This window comes from Bos javanicus, chromosome 21 (genome assembly GCF_032452875.1).
Source record: "Bos javanicus breed banteng chromosome 21, ARS-OSU_banteng_1.0, whole genome shotgun sequence".
In the NCBI taxonomy this organism is placed as follows: Eukaryota; Metazoa; Chordata; class Mammalia; order Artiodactyla; family Bovidae; genus Bos; species Bos javanicus.
The window spans coordinates 54,896,202-54,916,719 of NC_083888.1; the positions used below are offsets into that span (position 1 = coordinate 54,896,202).

The 20,518-nt window shown below is 38.7% G+C and overlaps 1 protein-coding gene across 7 annotated transcripts in view; it reads left to right on the forward strand.

The window, feature by feature from the left end:
• The window catches only part of WDR76 (WD repeat domain 76), a 54,528-nt gene that overhangs the window by 13,987 nt on the left and 20,023 nt on the right, over window positions 1–20,518 (forward strand). For all 7 annotated transcript variants that reach the window (XM_061395070.1, XM_061395071.1, XM_061395066.1 and 4 more), the window contains 5 exons: window positions 1,030–1,085; window positions 11,423–11,549; window positions 12,899–13,000; window positions 13,088–13,131; window positions 15,555–15,708. In XM_061395070.1, the coding sequence (XP_061251054.1) occupies window positions 1,030–1,085; window positions 11,423–11,549; window positions 12,899–13,000; window positions 13,088–13,131; window positions 15,555–15,708 (483 nt within the window). The remainder of the gene's footprint in view (window positions 1–1,029; window positions 1,086–11,422; window positions 11,550–12,898; window positions 13,001–13,087; window positions 13,132–15,554; window positions 15,709–20,518) is intronic.

Below are 20,518 nucleotides of genomic sequence, written 5' to 3' on the forward strand. Positions count from 1 at the left end.
AAACTGAGACACTATTCCTCTTGCTAGTAGGTCCATAAAATACTCATTATCAGGTTTCATAGTGTCAAATGAGGGAGGGTAAGATTAGCAAGATCTACACTTAATACAGTTTACCGTATTTTATTGATTCCAAGACTTTTTTTTTTTTAAACTGTTGTATTAAAGCTGTAATTGGAAGCTTCCCCTCACTCCTTTCTATCCCTGATCAGGGAGCTAAGACCCCACACGCCTCGAGGCACAGCCAAAATAAAGAATAGAGGAAAATATGGTTAGTATTGGAAGCTTTAAGGGTTAATGGCCATAAGTATGCTAATGTTTTCTAATCATTATTACTAAAGGTATAATTGACATTGAAGGTCTTCACACTGCGGTCAAGCTTCTATGTGTGTGAGAAGAGCTGTCCAGGAGGGTGTGATATGTTTCACCCCAAAATACATTAAAACCCTTGGCTTTATTAAGTAGTTTCTGGGCATACCAGATTCCTAAATATTCACTGTGTATTTGCATCTTGAGGGGAGGGAGGGTGAGTTAATATAAGGCACTAAATTGCTGAGTCACTCACTAACAGTTGAAAATTCATCAGAAATGGAGACAAAAATACCTCTGATTTTGACTTTAGTTAACAGAAATTACTATTGATTTATGGAAGTATAACCTGTAACTTTTCTGGAAAACACCCACAAAGGATTGCCTGAAGTGGAAGTTGAACTTGGAAATTTGTAATAGTATATTCAGTAAATGTTTGCTTATGTCAACTTGTTAGTAGCCTGGTCCCAGGAATCAGAATGTCAGTACTTTAGATAGTATTATATACTTCTCTTTATTATTGATAGTGTATTTGTCTCATGTCTGCTACCAAGAGCAGTTGTCACATCCCAAGGTTCTTTACTTCCTGTATAGATCTTGGCTTAGTGTGCATACAGTAGCAGATACTCAAATGTTTTAGAAGGTAAGCTATGTAGTTACGGTATTTTTTTTTTTTTAATAAGATAGTATTTTTACATGTATTATGTTTTGTGTATTTTACAGTCAGCCGCAAGGTTCCGTGAAATGATAAAGAAGAGACAGCCTCCTGAGTCCAAAAGGTAAAAGATTGGGTTTACATTTCCTATACCATGATATATTGCTGAGTTGTTTTATAATTTGAAAAAATGGTTCTACGTAGTACAATAAGTAGCAGATCAGAAACAGTAATTTGGTTTAATCGTTTATATCTCTAAGGGAATACTATCTTTAATAACTCTAAAGTTCTCATCTTCATCAAAGGACTGTAGAGGAAATAAAATCTTGAGAACTGAATTTTATTTATATTTATTATCGCAGCTAATGGAGGGAAATCTTTTTTTTTTTAACATTTATAATTTTTTTTGGTTGTACTGGGTCTTCATTGCTACGTGGGCTCTCTAATTGTGGCAAGCAGGGCTGTTCTCTAGGTGCAGTGCGTGAGTTTTTCATTGCAGGGGCTTCTCTCGTTGTGGAGCATAGGTGCTAGGCACACAGGCTTCAGTAGTTGTGGCACACGGGCTTTGGTTACTCCGTGGCATGTGGAATCTTCTTGGACCAGGGATCGAGCCCATGTCCCCTGCATTGGCAGGCGGATTCTTATCCACTGTACCACCAGGGAACTCTGAGAGAAATCTTTTTTACCACTAAATTGTTCTTATTTTTCCCTAAAAAAAAAACTATTGTTTTTAAAGATTCCTCTATTTTATTTTTTTGTTTTTTCTTTCCCGTTCCTAGAATAAAGGAAGGAAATTAACATTTGTTGCGCATCTGTGAAATACAGTGCATGCACGCATGCTAAGTTGCTTCGGTCGTGTCCGAGTCTTTGTGACCCTATGGACACAGGCTTTGCTGTCTGTGGGAGTCTCCAGGCAAGAATACTGGAGTGGGTTGCCATTTCCTTCTCTGAAATACAATGCAGTGACCTAAAAAATTTTTAGGTCCTATATTATCTACAGGACCTAACATCCTATATTATCTCATTTAATTCTGGCAAAAATTTTGTGAGATATAAAACAGACTCAAAGAGGTAAAGTAATTTGGTCAAGGTCAAAGTAGCTCTTAAAGACTTCCCCAGCAGTCCAGTGGTTAAGAACTCCCCATTTCCAATGTCGGGGGTGCTGGTTCGATCCCTGATTGGGGAACTAATAGCCCACATCTCATGTGGCATGGCCAAAAAAAAAAGGTAAAAAAAAAAAAATCAGCTTTTAAGTGGAAGCTTCAGGATTTGACCTCCAGGATGCCTTAGGTTCTCTTCTCTGCATTTTAACAATGCTGATGTATAAATGAAGAAACTGAAAATCTTGGCATCATTAGATCATTGTTTTAGTACTAGATGCTAATGTAACATCATTTAATTGATTTGATTCTGGTATAGGTCAACTAGCTTGAGAAAAGCTGAACCTTTAATTATGACCAGGTATTTGCAAGTGTGAAAAATTGTTATAAGAGGAACAAACAGTGTTTGACACTGGAAGATAATAGCAGCCGTCCTGTTGTCAGTTGATCATTAGCTTTATATTTGCATGCATCTATATATTTTTGGCTGCTGCTCAGTGTTGCATGTGGGATCTTACTTCCCTTAGTATATTATTTTATTAGAGATGAGTGATTTTTTTTTCCCCTAAATCACCTAAGTCACAAAGTTACAGCACTTAATAGTTGTGTCAAGATAAGTGTCCAGCAGCTAGAGCAGAAGTTATATAGAAAAAAGGGCATAACTTCTGAAATTTCGCAAACTTACTTTCAAGCTTCAATTCAGCAACTTATAATGGTGGTATGAACTTTGGACAATTTATATAATCTTTCCTTATCTATAAAGTTGAAGTTATGCCAATCTAGAGGGGTTTTAAAAAATTACTAAATATACATACAAAGAAGCACATATGAATATTTATGTAATTTAAACAATAATAATAATTGAAGGATCCATCCTTATACCTGCCATCCAGGTCAGTAGAAATTTACAGTGCCTTTTAAGGCCCTCCTCGAGGTAAGAGTCATTATGCTGAATTTTGTGATAATCACTCCTTGCATTTATTTATAGTTTTACCACCAATGAATGTATATTAATATTAATATAATATTAATAGTAATACAGTGTTTTACTTATTTTTACCTGTTTTTTATATTAACGTATAATATGCCATTTTTATATTCTGGGGTTTTCTTTTGCTCACTTTTACATCTTTATATGTTTTAAAATTCGTTCATGTTGTTGTGTGCAGCTTTATTCATCCTGTTTTTTCTGCTCTATGAATGCACTATGTTGACTTGAGTATGGACAGTTGAATTGTCTTTGTATTTCCTTTATTATAAAGACTGCTGCTCTGATCAGTCTTAAGTCTGTTGGTGTTTATGTGTGAAGAGTTTCTCTCTGAGGAGGATTCTCTAGGAGGATTATATATTAGAACCCCAATTTTTGCATATGCTGAGGATTTTTTTTTGAAGGTTAAATGAGGTATTAAATGCTTAGTATAGTTTCTACCACACAATATACTTTAAATAAATAGTAGTTATCACTCATTCTTCTAAACTAATGTGGACTGTTGGTAAGATTTATGCATGTGAATTTTTGGAAGTAATTTCAGAGGCCTCTCTTTCCCCAACATTTTTTAATGAACTACTTTTTTTTTAAGATTTAATTTTTTAAAGAACAGTTTTAGGTTCACAGCAAAATAGAGAGGAAGATACAGAGATTTCCCACTTATTCTCTACCCCTGCCCCTTCGAAGCTTCCCCTATAATAAACATCACGTATTAGAATGGTACGTTTGTAGGTTACCAAGGCTGAACCTACACTGACACATCATAATCACCTAGAGTCCATAGTTTATCTTAGGATTTGTTGTTGGTGTTGTATTTTCTGTTGGTTTTTACAAATGTCCAATGACATGTATCCGTCATTAAGACAGCATACACAGTATTTTCACTTCCCTGAAAATCCTCTGTGCTCTGCTTTTTCATCCCTCCCCACAACTACCCTCCAACAACTACTGATGTTTTTACTGTTTCCACAGTTTTGCCTTTTTTAGAATGTCACATAGTTGGAATGATACAGTATGTAGCCTTTTCAGGTTGGCTGCATTGCATTTAAGTTTTCTCCCTGTCTTTCCATGGCTTGATAGCTCATTTCTTTTTAGTGCTGAATAATAGTCTGTGGTCTGCATGCATCACACTTTATTTATTGGTTGTTTCCCAGTTTTGGCAGTTATGAGCAAAGCTGCTGGAAACAACCGAGTGTGTGCTTCTGTGCGGAGTTTTCAGCTCCTTTGAGTAAATACCGAGAAGCACGGTGGCTGGACTGTATGTGACAAGTTTGCTTAATTTGGTAAGAAACCACCACACTGTCTTCCCAAGTGACTATATCATTTTATATTTGCACCAGCAGTTAATGAGAGATCCTGCTGATACACATCTTTACCAGCATGTGGAGTCATCAGAACTCTGGATTCTGGCTATTCTAATATGGCTGTAGTGGTCTCATTTCTCTGATGAGATATAATGTGAGGCATCTTTTCATATGCTTATTTCCCATCCGTGTATCTTCTTTGGTGATATGTTTGTTAAGGTCTTTGGTCCATTTATAAACGAAGTTTTCTTTGTTGTTGTTTAGGGTTTTTCAAAACAGTTTTTCATTTATTTTGGCTGTGCCTGGTGTGGGATCTTTAGTTGCAGCATGTGGGATCTAGTTCTGTGACCAGGATTGACTGTGGGCCCCCTGCATGGGGAGCACATAGACCACCAGGGAAATCCCTAGTTTTAGTTTTTTAAGGAACTTCCGTACTGTTCTCCATAGTGGCTGTATCAATTTACATTCCCACCAACAGTATAAGAGGGTTCCCTTTTCTCCACACCCTCTTCACCATTTATTGTTCGTAGGTTTTTGGTGATGGCTACTGACTGGTGCCATCACATATTTAGAATCATACAGTATGTAGCTTCATTCAGATTGGCTTCTTTTTCTTAGTACTATGCATTTAAACTTCCCCCATATCTTTTCATGGCTTAATAGCTCATTTCTTTTTTTTCCCCCATATATTTTTATTATGAATCTTTTGTTATTTAGATCGTTTCAGCAAAAAGACTGAGGCTAAATTACATTGGAACTGCCATTGACTAAGTAATGTGACAGATCTACTTTTCTCCAACTGCTAGTCTTCTCACTTTTTTCAGAGTTCAGTTACCATAGGTCAAATCCTTTTGGAAGTAAATGTCAGTTTTAGTAATATGTGATATCAGGTTTTAGTTCTGTTTATGATGCTATCATTATCTTCCTGACAAAAGATTTAGAGGACTCTGAAGTTGGCATATTACCTATAATATTTTAATACTATGTAAATTCAAAGGGATTCCCTGATGGCTCAGATGATAAAGAATCTGCCTGAAATACAGGAGACCTGGGTTTCATCCCTGGGATAGGAAGATCCCCTGGAGAAGGAAATGGCAACCCACTCAAGTATTCTTGCCTGGAGAGTCCCAGGGAGAGAGGAGCCTGGTGGGCTGCAGTCCATGGGTTCACAGAGTTGGACATGACTGAGCAACTAACACTTTCACTCTCATGAAAGTTAATAACGAATGTTAAATCTACCAAAGACTGCTACAGGAATCTTCGGTAAATTTAACCAGTATTTAACTAAGTATATAACAAGTATACTTGGTTTTGTTTTATATTAATACTTCATTGTTAAGCTAAAGTGATAACATTTATTTCTTAAATTATGTATTTTTGGCTGCACTGGATCTTCTTTGCTGCAGGTGGTCTTTCTCTCGCCACGGAGCTTGGGGGCCACTCTAGTTGTGGTGCACGGGCGTCTCGTTGCAGTAGCTCCTTCTGTTGTGGAGCACGGGCTCTGGGCACACGGGCTTCAGTAGTGGCAGCATGTGGGCTCAGTGATTATGGCTTGCTGGCTCTAGGACACTCGGGCTTTAGTAGTTCCAGTGCACCGGCTTAGTTGCTCCATGGCATATGGAATCTTTCTGGACCAGGGATTGAACAAGTATACCCTGTGTAGGCAGGCAGATTCTTCTGTACCATCAGGGAGCCCTAAAGTGGTAACATTTAAGTTAAAAGGAGCTGGTTACAGTCCTTTTAAGGCCTTGGGCAAGAAATCAGTCCCATTTTTGGACTTCATATTAGATTTCGTAGCAGTACAGTTTGCTGTGCTGCACTTAGTCGCTCAGTTGTGTCTGACTCTTTGTGACACCATGGACTGTAGCCCACCAGGCTCCTCTGTCCATGAGGATTCTCCAGGCAAGAATACTGGCTTTGGTTGCCCTCCTTCAGGGGATCTTCCCAACCCAGGGACTAAACCCAGGTCTCCCTCATTGCAGGTCTGAGCCACCAAGGAAGCCCAGCAGAACAGTTTAAGTACATATAAATAGGTCATATACTTCATTAAATTGTGAACCTCTCTCACCAGGGGGGAAAAAAGCATTACCTCTGGATCTTATTTACTCAAGATCGTATTAAAATTCCCAGTATGTGCTCAGTTCCTGTTGACTGATCATAATAATGATGGGAATGAATGGGAAGCCAGGCTGCAATTGTAGTCGGTTCTCCTAGGATTTTTTTGTTAATGTATATGATAGTTCCATATAGATGGAATTCCAGTTGAGCTGTTTCAAATCCTAAAAGATGATGCTGTGAAAGTGCTGTACTCAGTATGCCAGCAAATTTGGGAAACTCAGCAGTGGCCCCAGAGCTGGAAAAGGTCAGTTTTCATTTGAATCCTAAAAAAGGCAATGGCAAAGAATGTTCAAACTACCGCACAGTTGCACTCATCTCACATGCTAGAAAAGCAGAGCTCAAAATTCTCCAAGCCAGGCTTCAGTAGTACGTGAACCGTGAACTTCCAGATGTTCAAGTTGGATTTAGAAAAGGCAGAGGAACCAGATCAAATTGCCAACATCCGTTGGATCATCAAAAAAGCAAGAGAATACCAGAAAAACATCTGCTTCTGCTTTATTGATTATGCCACAGTCTTTGTATAGATCACAGCAAACTGGAAAATTCTGAAAGAGATGGGAATACCAGACCACCTTACCTGCCTCCTGAGATATCAGTATGCAGGTCAGGAAGCAACAGTTAGATCTGGACATGGAACAACAGACTGGTTCCAAATAGGAAAAGGAGTATGTAAAGGCTGTGTATTGTCACCTTGCTCATTTAACTTATATGCAGAGTACATAATGCAAAATGCTGGGCTGGATGAAGCACAGGCTCAAATCAAGATTGCCAGGAGAAATATCAATAACCTCACATATGCAGATGACACCACCCTTATGGCAGAAAGTGAAGAAGAATTAAAGAGCCTCTTGATGAAAGTGAAAGAGGAGAGTGAAAAAGCTGGCTTAAAACTCAGCATTCAAAAAATGAAGATCATGGCATCCGGTCTCATCACTTCATGGCAAATAAATAGGGAAACAATGGGAACAGTGAGAGACTTTGTTTTTTGGGGCTCCAGAATCACTGCAGATGGTGACTGCAGCTATGAAATTAAAAGATGCTTGCTCCTTGGAAGAAAAGCTATGACCAACCTAAATAGCATATTAAAAAGCAGAGCCATTACTTTGCCGACAAAGGTCCATCTAGTCAAGGCTGTGGTTTTTCCAGTGGTCATGTCACCCTATTTATTTAACTTATATGCACAGTACATCATGAGAAATGCTGGGCTGGAAGAAGCACAAGCTGGAATCAAGATTGCCGGGAGAAATATCCATAACCTCAGATATGCAGATGACACCACCCTTATGGCAGAAAGTGAAGAGGAACTAAAAACCCTCTTGATGAAAGTGAAAGAGGAGAGTGAAAAGGTTGGCTTAAAACTCAACATTCAGAAAACGAAAATCATGGCATCTGGTCCCATCACTTCATGGGAAATAGATGGGGAAACAGTGGAAACAGTGTCAGACTTTATTTTTCGGGGCTCCAACATCACTGCAGATGGTGATTGCAGCCATGAAATTAAAAGACGCTTACTCCTTGGAAGGAAAGTTATGCCCAACTTAGATAGCACATTGAAAAGCAGAGACATTACTTTGCCAGCAAAGGTCCGTCTAGTCAAGGCTATGGTTTTTCCATTGGTCATGTATGGATGTGAGAGTTGGACTGTGAAGAAAGCTGAGCACCAAAGAATTGATGCTTTTGAACTGTGGTGTTGGAGAAGACTCTTGAGAGTCCCTTGGACTGCAAGGAGATCCAACCAGTGCATTCTAAAGGAGATCAGTCCTGGGTGTTCTTTGGAGGGAATAATGCTAAAGCTGAAACTCCAATACTTTGGCCACCTCATGCGAAGAATTGACTCACTGGAAAAGACTCTGATACTGGGAGGGATTAGGGGCAGGAGGAGAAGGGGACGACAGAGGATGAGATGGCTGGATGGCATCACCGACTCGATGGGCGTGAGTTTGAACTCTGGGAGTTGGTGACGGACAGGGAGGCCTGGTGTGCTGTGATTCATGGGGTCGCAAAGAGTCGGACACGACTGAGTGACTGAACTGAACTGTATGGATGTGAGAGTTGGACTGTGAAGAAAGTTGAGCGCCGAAGACTTGATGCTTTTGAAATGTGATACTGGAGAAGACTCTTGAGAGTCCCTTGGACAGCAAGGAGATTAAACCAGTCAATCCTAAAGGAAATCAACCCTGACTATTCATTGGAAGGACCGATGCTGACGTGGAAACTCCAATACTTTGGCCACCTGATGCGAAGAACTGACTCACTGGAAAAGATCCTGATGCTGAGAAAGATTGAAGGCAGGAGGAAAAGGGGACAAGAGAGAATGAGATAGTTGGATGGCATCACTGACTGGATGGACGTGAGTTTGAGCAAGCTCCAGTAGTTGGTGATGGACAGGGAAGCCTGGTGTGCTATAGTCAATGGGGTTGCAAAGAGTCAGACACTGACTGAATGACTGAACTGAATTTTCTGTTGTCTGGAGATACCCCAGTTTATTTGTCCATTGGTTTGTTGAAGGATATCTTGGTTGCTTCCCAGTTTGGCAAGTTGTGAGCAAAGCTCCTATAAACATATGTGTAGGTTTTTGTGTGGACCACCCTGGAGTTTGTTTTTATTTGTTCTGTTGCGTATCTTTTTTAAAATTTATTTTTATTTTTAATTAAAAAAAATAGAGGTATAATTTATTTACAGTATTAATTTCAGGTGTACAACATCGTCATTTAAAATTCTTATAGATTATACTCTATTTATAGTTATTGTAAAATATTGGCTATATTTCCTGTGCTATAAATATACGCTTATAGCTTATTTTTTACGAAGTAGTTTGTACCTCTTACTCCCGTACCCTTATATTCCCCCTCCTCTCTTCCTTCTCCTTACCAGTAACCACTAATTTGTTCTCTGTATCTGTCAGTGTGTTTCTGTTATATTCATTCATTTTATATTTTAGAGTCCATATGTAAGTGATAACATACAGTGTTTGTCTTTTTTTGTCTGATTTATTTCATCAAGCATACTACCCTCCAGATTCAGTCATGTTGCTGCAAATGGCAAAACTTTGTTCTTTTTTATGGCTAAGTAGTATTCCTTTGCAGAAAAGGCAATGGCAACCCACTCCAGTACTCTTGTCTGGAAAATCCCACGGACGGAGGGGCCTGGTAGGCTGTAGTCCATGCGGTCGCTAAGAGTCGGATACGACTGAGCATCTTCACTTTCACTTTTCACTTTCATGCGTTGGAGAAGGAAATGGCAACCCACTCCAGTGTTCTTGCCTGGAGAATCCCAGGGACGGGGGAGCCTGGTGGGCTGCCGTCTATGGGGTCACACAGAGTTGGACATGACTGAAGCGACTTAGCAGCAGCAGCAGTATTCCTATGTGTGTGTGACTGTGCTGGATGTTTGTTGCTTTGCCCAGGCCTTTTTGGGTCTAGTTGTGGTGCGTGATCTTATCATTGTATTGGCTTCTGTTGTTGCAGAATTTGGGCTCTTGGTCATGCTGGCTCAGTAGTTGTGGCACATGGGCTTAGTAGTTGGAACTCTCAGGCTCTAGAGAGAGAGCTTCAGTAGTTACAGCACATGGGCTTAGTTGTTCCATGGCATGTTGAATCTTCCGAGACCAGGGATGGAACCCGTGTCCCCTTTTTTGGCAGACGGATTCTTAACCAGTGTATCACCAGGGTAGTTCTGAACTGTTTTCTAAAGTTAATTTCGGCTGATTATAATTATTGTTTCATAATTTTATTTAGTTTGTTTACTTTTGGCTGTGCTGGGTCTTTGTTGCAGTGCAGGCCTTTCTCTCGTTGCTGTGGGTAGGGTCTGTTCTTCACTGTGGTGTGGGCGCTTCTTTTTGTGGTGGCCTCTCTTGCTGTGGAGCCTGGACTTCTGGCAAGCAGGCTGCAGTAGTTGCGGCACGTGGGCTCAGTAGTTGTGGCACACAGGCTTAGTTTCTCTGTGGCGTGAAATCTCCCTTGAGAAGGCATCCAACCCATATACCCTGTGTTGGCAGGAGGAATTCTTATCCACTGTACCTCTAGGGAAGTCCAAAAGCACATTGTTTTTATTTCATAATTGCTGCATCTTATCTCTCTGAGGTTTTTTATTTATATTTTATTTATTATTTATTCATTTATTGGCTGTGCTGGGTCTTTGTTGTGCACAGGTTTTTTTTTTTCCTCTTGCTACAGAGCACGTATTTTGGAGTGTGTGGGTTCAGTAGTCTTGGTTCATGAGTTCAGTAATTGCAGTTAACAGGCTCTAGGCTGTGAGCTTTAATAGTTGCAGGACATAGGCTTAATTGTTGCACAGCAGGTGGAATCTTCCAAACCAGGGATTGAACCTCTGTCCCTGCATTGGCTTATGTATTCCCCACCACTGAGTCACCGTGGAAGCCTCTGAACTACTTTTTTAAATGAAAAAATAATAAATAAAAAGTAGGGTATCTATGATTTTACAAGGTAAACGATATGGAAGCAAATGCAATGAAATAGTCAAGTCTTTTTTTTTTTTTTGTAAGTTTAGACCTTAGTTCTCCACCCTTCTTCCTAGAGTAATCGACTGTTAATATTTTCATGGATATTCTTCCATTGGTAATTTTACCAGTTACAAATGTATATATTTCGTAAAAAAGCAAATGTAACCATATTCAACATATACTGTACCTTCTCTTTTGCTTCTTATATCTTAGAGTTCATGTCGCACATAGAGATCTATTTCATTCTTTTTTTTATGGCTGCTTAATAGTTGACTAGATATATGTCTTAATTTAATACCCCTTACCTCCCCATAGTGAACAGTTACCATGTTTCCAAACTTTTAATTAAAATTAATGTAGGTATGTATATATATCTTTGCAATGTTTGACTATATGTGTGAGATACATTACTAGAAGTTATCTCCTTGGTAGTAATAAATACATATAACTCTTCTATGAGTATAACATGATTTTCCTTCCACTCCTTAGGAAGAAACCCAAGAAAAGAGAAAATGAAACTGGATGTAGAAGGTCAATGCGATTACTAAAAGTTGATCCTTCAGGAGTCCCATTGCCAGCAGCCCCAATCCAGACAGTATTAGAAGTAGATGAAAATGTAAGAAAGAGTACAAATACAATATATTAATAAAATACTGAAAAATTTGAAGTGTTTGAAAGTAGAGTAAAAAGTCAGTAAAGTATGTTTAATTTGTACTTCATTAATTTAATACTTGGCTGTTATATGGTTTAATATGGTTGGATGACATCACCGACTCAATGGACATGGGTGTGGGCGGACTCTGGGAGTTGGTGATGGACAGGGAGGCCTGACGTGCTGCGGTTCGTCAGGTCGCAAAGAGTCGGACACAGCTGAGCGACTGGACTAACTAACTAATATGGTTTAATGAGTAAGATTTCAAACTCATGAAAGACTGGATTATATATTTCTGCAGACTTACCTATGTCGGATTGTGGGTAAATTGCTTAGCCATTCCGAGCCTCAGTTTCCCTATTTTTAAAATAGCAACAATAACAGAAACCTCTCACAAGGGGTATCATGAGGGATAAAGGTCCTTACATTATATTGAATGTATTATATTATTTAGTAAGCAATAAATGGTAGTATTAATAATAATATGTGATAATAATGATGGGGGTCCTATACTGTGGTTTAATTTATGCTGTCAGTGAGTGGAAACAGTTTATTTACCAAATTTATTGTCTGAGTAAGATTATTTTTTATTCAGGAGCATCTACTGTTTTTAATACTTTACATCTAAGTGCTTAGTTATAACTTGGAAGATAGTACTCATTAGCCTGGTGCTTTGAGAGCCAATTGAAAATTAAGTTGCTACAGAGAGAGTAGCTCATTTTTTGAAGCCTCTATGCATCCATGATAAGAAATAATTTACATTGAATCCACTCCACGTGCGTGTGCGTGCGTGCACACACAGACAAAACTGAAACAAACCTTTTGTGAAATGATGCTTAACCCTTACTACATATGATGTACTTTTGAATTTTCTGGTCTATTCTTTTCTCATTCAGTGAAACACAGTGTTGGTTATAACATATTAAAATGATTTCATGACTTGTGGGTTATAATCCTTGATATAAAAAAGTGATACAGAGTAATAACTTTTGAGTAATGAAATTGAACTGATCTGAATCAATTCCTAGCAACTCTGTTTATAGGCAGTGTAACTATGGATAAATTAACTTCTGTTTCATTCCACTGTTTTTGAAATGTGGTATCTCATTCACTGGATTATTAAGGGAATTAAATGAGATAATACATGTTTTTACTTTACAGGATACTTGGCATTCATTCATTGAACAACTGTTTTTGATTGCTAACTATATGGCACCCCTGTTGTAGATGTTGAAAGTAAAGAGAAACCTTAAGCTTGAATTCTAAGGCAGAGTGACAACCAAGTTTTTTTTTCTTCTTACTTTTTATAACAGCCTTTGATACCTCCTGGGCCTTTAGAAATGACTCCTGAAAATCAAGATGATGACAATGCACTATTTAAAGGATTTTTGCAGACTTGGGCAGAAATGAGCAAGGTATCACTTGGGAGGGTAAACCCAAGCGTTTAAGCAAATTTCAGTGCATATGTTAATTTAGTACTTTCGTTTCGCTCGTTGTTTCAGACAAGAAGTAAAAACACTGAGAAGGAATTATCTAGCATTAAAAGGTGAGTTAAAATCCCTTGCTTTTGTTTTACATTTCCTGAGATCTTTAAATTATAAAGACTATATACCATTAGAGGGAATTTGAAAATGAGGTGAAAAGAATTATCCATCATGTTTCTACCCTAACAAGATTTTGTGTATTTCCTTTCACATATTGCTATATAAAAAACCACTGGGACACAAGCTTCATGAATGCATGGATTTTATCTCAGTAACCAGAAAAGTACATGGCGCATAATATATATTTATTCAGTGTTTAATAAACGAGTATAATTACATACATTTTTGCTTCATTATGTTTTAATATATGTACAGTTTTGCATTATGCTTTTCCATTAACATTGTGGTTGGATGTTACTAGAGTCTTTAAATTTATGGAATAATTGAGTAATATTTCATTCAGTAGATGAAATTTGCTTAACCTCTTGATATTTGGAGTTGTTTTCTGTTTAGTTTTGAGTGTTGTGTGTTTGTGTATCTGTTGAAGTTTATATTGTGATAGTGGATTATTTCCTTAGGATAGATTCCAGAAGTGAGGTCAAACATTGTGGATGTTTTTATAGCCTTTCAGTTCAGTTCAGTCGCTCAGTTGTGTCCAACTCTTTGTGACCCTATGGACCAAAGCACTCCAGGCCTCCCTGTCCATCACCAACTCCCAGAGTTTACCCAAACTCATGTCCATTGAGTCGGTGATGCCATCCAACCATCTCATCTTCTGCCGTCCCCTTCTCCTCCTGCCTTCAATCTTTCCCAGGATCAGGGTCTTTTCAAACGAGTCAGCCTCTTTGCATCAGGTGACCAAAGTATTGGAGTTTCAGCTTCAACATCAGTCCTTCCAATGAACACTCAGGATTGATCTCCTTTAGGATAGACTGGTTGGATCTTCTTGCAGTCCAAGGGACTCTTAAGAGTCTTCTCCAACACCACAATTCAAATGCATCAGTTCTTCGGTGCTCAGCTTTCTTTATAGTCCAACTCTCACATCCATACATGACCAATGGAAAAACCATAGCCTTGACTAGACGGACCTTTGCTGGCAAAGTAATGTCTCTGCTTTTTGATACACTATCTAGGTTGGTTATGACTTTCCTTCCAAGGAGTAAGCGTCTTTTAATTTCATGGCTGTGGTCACCATCTGCAGTGATTTTGGAGCCCCCCAAAATAAAGTCTGACACTGTTTCCACTGTTTCCCCATCTATTTGCCATGAAGTGATGGGATCAGATACCATGATCTTCGTTTTCTGAATGTTGAGCTTTAAGCCAACTTTTTCACTGTCCTCTTTCACTTTCATCAAGAGGCTCTTTAGTTCTTCTTTACTTTCTGCCGTAAGGGTGGTGTCATCTGCGTATATGAGGTTATTAATATTTTTCCCAGTAATCTTGATTCCAGCTTGTGCTTCCTCCAGTGCAGCATTTTGCATGATGTACTCTGCATTTAAGTTAAATAAGCAGGGTGACAATATACACCCTTGACATACTCCTTTTCCTATTTGGAACCAGTCTGTTGTTCCATGTCCAGTTCTAACTGTTGCTTCCTGACCTGCATACAGGTTTCTAAAGAGACAGGTCAGGTGGTCTGGTATTCCTATCTCTTTCAGAATTTTCCACAGTTTGTTGTGATACACACAGTCAAAGGCTTTGGCATAGTCAGTAAAGCAGAATTAGATGTTTTTCTGGTATTCTCTCTCTTTTTTGATGATCCAACGGATGTTGGCAATTTGATCGCTGGTTCCTCTGCCTTTTCTAAAATCAGCTTGAAAATCTGGAAGTTCACGATTCACGTATTGCTGAAGCCTGGCTTGGAGAAATTTGAACATTACTTTACTAGTGTGTGAGATGAATGCAATTGTGTGGTAGTTTGAGCATTCTTTGACATGGCTTTCTTTGGGATTGGAATGAAAACTGACCTTTTCCAGTCCTGTGGCCACTGCTGAGTTTTCCAAATTTGCTGGCATTGAGTGCAGCACTTTCACAGCATCATCATTTAGGATTTGAAATAGCTCAACTGGAATTCCATCACCTCCACTAATTTTGTAATGATGCTTCCTAAGGCCCACTTGACTTCGTATTTCAGCATATCTGGCTGTAGGTGAGTGATCACACCATTGTGGTTATCTGGGTTCCCCTTTAGGACATGCCAAATTGTTTTCCAAAATCTTTTTTTTTTTAATTTCTGAAAATCTTATATGAATTTACTCTGCTGTTAGTATATATGAATGTTTAGTATATATGAATGTTTAACTATAGCCTATTAACTTTTATGAGTGAAAAATAGTACTCTGCTGTTTAATTTGATTTCCTTGGTTGCCAGGAAGTTGAATATTTTCCCACATTTATTGTTACTTTTCTTTTTTGAATCACCTTTTATTGTTTTGACCATTGAGTTTGGTTTTATTTCTCAAGTTTAACTTTTTAATGTTCTCAGCTACAAAGTCCATTTAAATGGCATGGTCATTAGTGAAGATACTGTCTGTAAAGTTACCAGAGGCTCAATTTCCTCAATGGCCATCCACCCATCGGAAATGAGAACTTTGGTGGCAGCTGGGGCCAAATCTGGGCAAGTTGGACTTTGGGATTTGGTAAGTTATTATTAATTTTTTGAAGGTACTGAAATTCGACTAAAGGAAATAGTCTGCGGAAGAATAGCCTAGAGCCATGTGTTTCTAGATGTTACTTGAGATATATAGTTTTGTGCTTTGTGATTTCAAATTTTAGAAACTTAGAGGAATTTAAATTTACTTTATAAAACTTCTAACATTTTTAGCTTGAATATCATTAGTCATCTGGGCATAAATGCCTGCCAGGAAACTTTATTACAGCTTTAAATGTATATATGAAAAGATCATAGCAAGTTCTTAGTTTTCTAATTATGTTTAAAATATAATTTTCAAACTGGATCAAAATATCTTCCCAGGGATGATCTTAGGATGATCCTAGTCGTTTTTGATGAGTCAGAAACTGATATTAAATTTCGTTCATTGCATATATAATAATGCATTGATTGCTTTTAGTGGTTACAAAATTGAATAAAGCCAAGTTAATATTCTCTGAATTTATGTATTTATTTATTTTTGGCTTTGCTAGGTCTTCGTTGCTATCTGGCCTTTTCTCTAGTCTCGGTGAGCCGGGGCTGCTCTCTAGCTGTGGTGCTCAGGCTTCCTATTTCGGTGGCTCGCCTTGTTGCAGAGCATGGGCCCCAGGGCACTCAGGTTTCAGTATCTGTGGCACATGGGCTCAGTAGTTGTGGCTCCCGGGCTCTAGAGCACAGGCTCAGGAGTTGTGGTACACTGGCTTAGTTGCTCTGCAGCATATGGGATCTTTCCGGATCAGAGATTGAACTCATGTCTCCTGCATTGGCAGACCACTGAGCCACCTGGGAAGCCCTGAATTTATTTTCTAATTGGGGAAGTAGAACAAAGACATGAAAAATGCCTTAAGGACAGTTAATGGAGACGGAGAAGCCATTGTGACTTGTTGAGGGTTGGGGTTAATTTGTCGAGGGTTGGGGTTAATAAATAAAATGAATTTTGTGAGAAGAGAAGAAATAACAACCAAGTTCTCTTTTATTTTGAGTGCATAGGTTCTTGCTTATTTTGATAAGATGTTAGTAGGGGTAGGAGGCGAAAGGATTTGGTAAAGAAAACAGAAGCAGGGAAGTGGGACGAGGACCAGAAATAGTATAAGATTGTATAAGCTAAGAGATGAATTTCAAGCATGAGAGTCTGACAGGGCTTTTTTCCAGAGGAGTTAAGAAGAATGGGTGGCTTCACTTGTAAATCAGTTGGTAAAGAATCCACCTGCAATGCAGGAGACACAGGTTTGATTCCTGGGTTGGAAAGATGCCCTGGCAAAGGAAATGGCAACCCACTCCAGTATTCTTGCCTGGAGAATCCCATGGACAGAGGAGCCTGGAGGGCTGTAGTCCATGGGGTCACAAGAGTTGGACATGACTTAGTGACTAAACGACCACCAAAAAGAATGGGAACAGAAAAAAGGGATGTTAGTTTCGACATAGGGTATGATTAGTGAGTTGAGAGAATAGCTTCAACAGTAAGGTAAGGAAGGAACAGAGACTTATAGGAGATTAAAAAAGTATGGGGTCGGGGACTTCCCAGGTGGTGCAGTGGATGAGAATCTGCATGTGAACGCAGGGAACACGGGTTCGATCCCTGTTCCAGAAGAGTCCACATGCTGTGGAGCAACTAAGGCTGTGAGCCAGAACTACCGAAGCCTGAGTGCCTAGAGCCTGTGCTCTGCAACAAGAGAAGCCACCGCGATAAGAAGCTTGAGCATCCCAAGCAAGAGTATCCCCCACTCACTGCAGTAGGGAAACCCGCATGCAGCAATGAAGACCCAGTGCAGCCAAAAATAAATAAAACAAAAATTAAAAAAATGAAGTAGAAGAAGAAATGAAAACTGTGGATAGACTATTTGTTGAACTTAGAAAAGGAAAAACAGAATTAGCATAGTCAAGTGAGTATCTTTTCAGGGTGCATGTTGATATATAGCACAGAGTTGAAGACATGTAGAACAGTCCATTTGTCATGTCTTTTCTGATCTCCAAAAATCTTTTTTACTGGATGTCTGCAGTCCAATGTTTTTATCAACTTTCTAGTTTTTCAGGACACCTGGTTATCTCAACAGACTGAGCAAGTCTAAAGCCATTGTCTTAGCTATCCTGTTCTCACTCCCCAACTTCCTTAGGTTTTTTTTTTTTTTAATATTTATTTTTATTATTTAACTGTGCTGAGTCTTAGTTGTGGCACATGGGTTCTTTGCTCTTAGCTGCGGAACGCGGGATCTTTAGTTGAAACATGTGAACTCATAGTTTTGGCATGTGGAATCTGGTTTCCTGACCAGGGAACAAACTGACCACCCTGCACAGGGAGTGGGGCATCTTAGCCACTGGACAGCCAGGAGAGTCCTCCCCTAGTTTTTGTTTTTAAATTAGTTTTGTTGAGGTATAATTCATATTTTATAAAATCCACACATTTAAAATGTACAATTTAATGATTTTTAGTAAGTTTATTGAGTTGTGTAACTATCATCATAATTCCATTTTAGAACATTTTCATCATTCTTGTAAGATTCCTCATGGCTATTTACATTTAATCCCTGTTTCTACCCTTATCCCTGGGCAAATCTCTACAAATTTGCATTTTTTTAGGTAAATTTCATATAAGTAGAATCATAGAATACATGGTCTTTTATGTTGGTGTTTTTCTTTTAGTATGGTTTTAAGGTGTATCTGTGTTACTATAACATGCTCATAGATGCTAATCTATCAGCACCTCTGTCTTTTATTGTTGAATAGTATTTCCTTGTTTGATTATACAACATTTTGTTTATGCATTTATTACTCGGTAGACATTTGGGTTGTTTCCACTTCCTGGCTGTTCTGAATAATTTGATTTTAAATATTTGTGTACACATTTTTGTGTGGAAATGTGTTTTCATTTTTTTTGAGTGGGTCCCTGGGAATAGAATTGCTAGGTCATATGGAAACTGGTTAACATTTGAGGAACTGCCAAACTGCTTTCCAAAGAGTTTGCACCATCTTCTGTTCCCACCAGCAATGTATGCGGGTTCTCCATGCTCACCAACATTTATTATTGTCTGTCTTTCTGATTATAGTCTTTCAAGTGGGTGTATTTTCCTAGTGAAGTTTTATCTCCCTGTGGTTTTGATTTGCATTTGTCTAATGAATAATGATGTTGAGGCTCTTATCCTGCCATTTGGATGTCTTTGGTGAAATGTCTATTCAGATCTTTTGTCAATTTTTTTAATTGGATTTTTTGTTTTCTTATTGAGTTGTTAAGAGTTCCTTGTATACTCTAGATGCGAATCCTTATCAGGTACTTGATTTACAAATATTTCTCCTTGTCTTTTCATTTTCTTAATGCTATTGAAGTGCAAAGTTTTGAGTTTTGATGAGGTCCAATGTATCAAATTTTTAATGGATTGTGTTTTTGGTGTCATCTAAGAAATCCATGTAGCCCAAAGTCAGGAAGTTTTTCTCCTATGTACTTTTCTAAATATTTTTATAGTTTAAGCTTTCACACTTAGTTCACTGATCCACCTTGAGTTAGTATTATTTTTATAATCTTTGAATTGTTTTTGTATATGCTCTGAGGTAAGGGCCCCGGTTCCTCTTTTCATATGTGTATGTCCAGTTGTCCCAGCACTGTTGAAAAGACTCCTTTGCTGCATTGAATTGCCTTGGTACGCCCTCAGCTTTCCACTTAACTTTTCATAAGATTCCTAGTCTCGCCTAGGGTCAAAAGTTGCGTTGTCATTCATTTGGTCACCCGTGTACCCATTCATTCATTCCACACTAACTGAGTGTTTTGTGTTAAGTACTCTTCTAATGATGCCCCAGCCATATTTGTGAGGAAAGACTGTCCATGTTCTCATAGGGTTTGGAATTTAGTGGCAAAAGCAGCATGAATGAAGTAATTATATGTTTGATAAGTGGAGTGGATTATATACTCTGATTAATGGAGTGAAGGAAGAGTGGTATTATCACGTAACAGGTAGACTGGCCTAATTTGGAGGATCAGGGAAGGCTTCCCTGAAGAAGGGAGAATTGAGTTGAGATTTGAAAGCTAAGTAGGAATAAACCAAGCAAAGAAAGGGAAAAGAGCATTTCAGGCAAGAGGGAACAGCATGTTAAGGACCTTAGGCAGTAGGGTGCCGGCTTGATACATTCAAAGACCTGAAAAAATGCCTGTGTGGCTGGAGCATGGACAGCAAAGGCATAGATGGAGGGGATGAGTGGAGTAGGGGGGAAATACAGAGGTGGGAAGAGGTCAGATGTATACCTTTATAAATTTTGTTGAGAATTTTGCTTTTTATCCTAAAAGCAAGAGGAAGCATGGAAGAGTTAGGTTGTCCCTTCATTCCTTATGTCTAGTAAAACCCTTTAATGATTTTGCCCTCTCTTTCCTGTCCTGGCTAACAGCAGATTAGTGAGGGCTCCATTTTCTTTTTTGGGATTACTGTAATCGTCTTTACTGGTACTTGTACTTTCAGTTTTCATATCCAATCCAGTGTGTACAGACAGTCATTTCTAGGCGCAAAACAAACTGGTCCTGGACTCATTTTGGTTTGAAGTTGTTAGATGTACACCTAACTTGGTATTTTTGGACTGAAATGAAATTTGAACTGCAGGTTTCCCTCCTTATCCAGAGTGAAAGTGAAGTTACTCAGTCGTGTCCGACTCTTTGTGACCCCATGGACTGTAGCCTACCAGCTTCCTCCTTCCATGGGATTTTCCAGGCAAGAATACTGGAGTGGGTTGCCATTTCCTTCTCCACCTTATCCAACAGTAGAGTATTACTATGAAACAGTTTGTAAGCTCAAATGGTGTAATGCAAGAAGCAATTACCT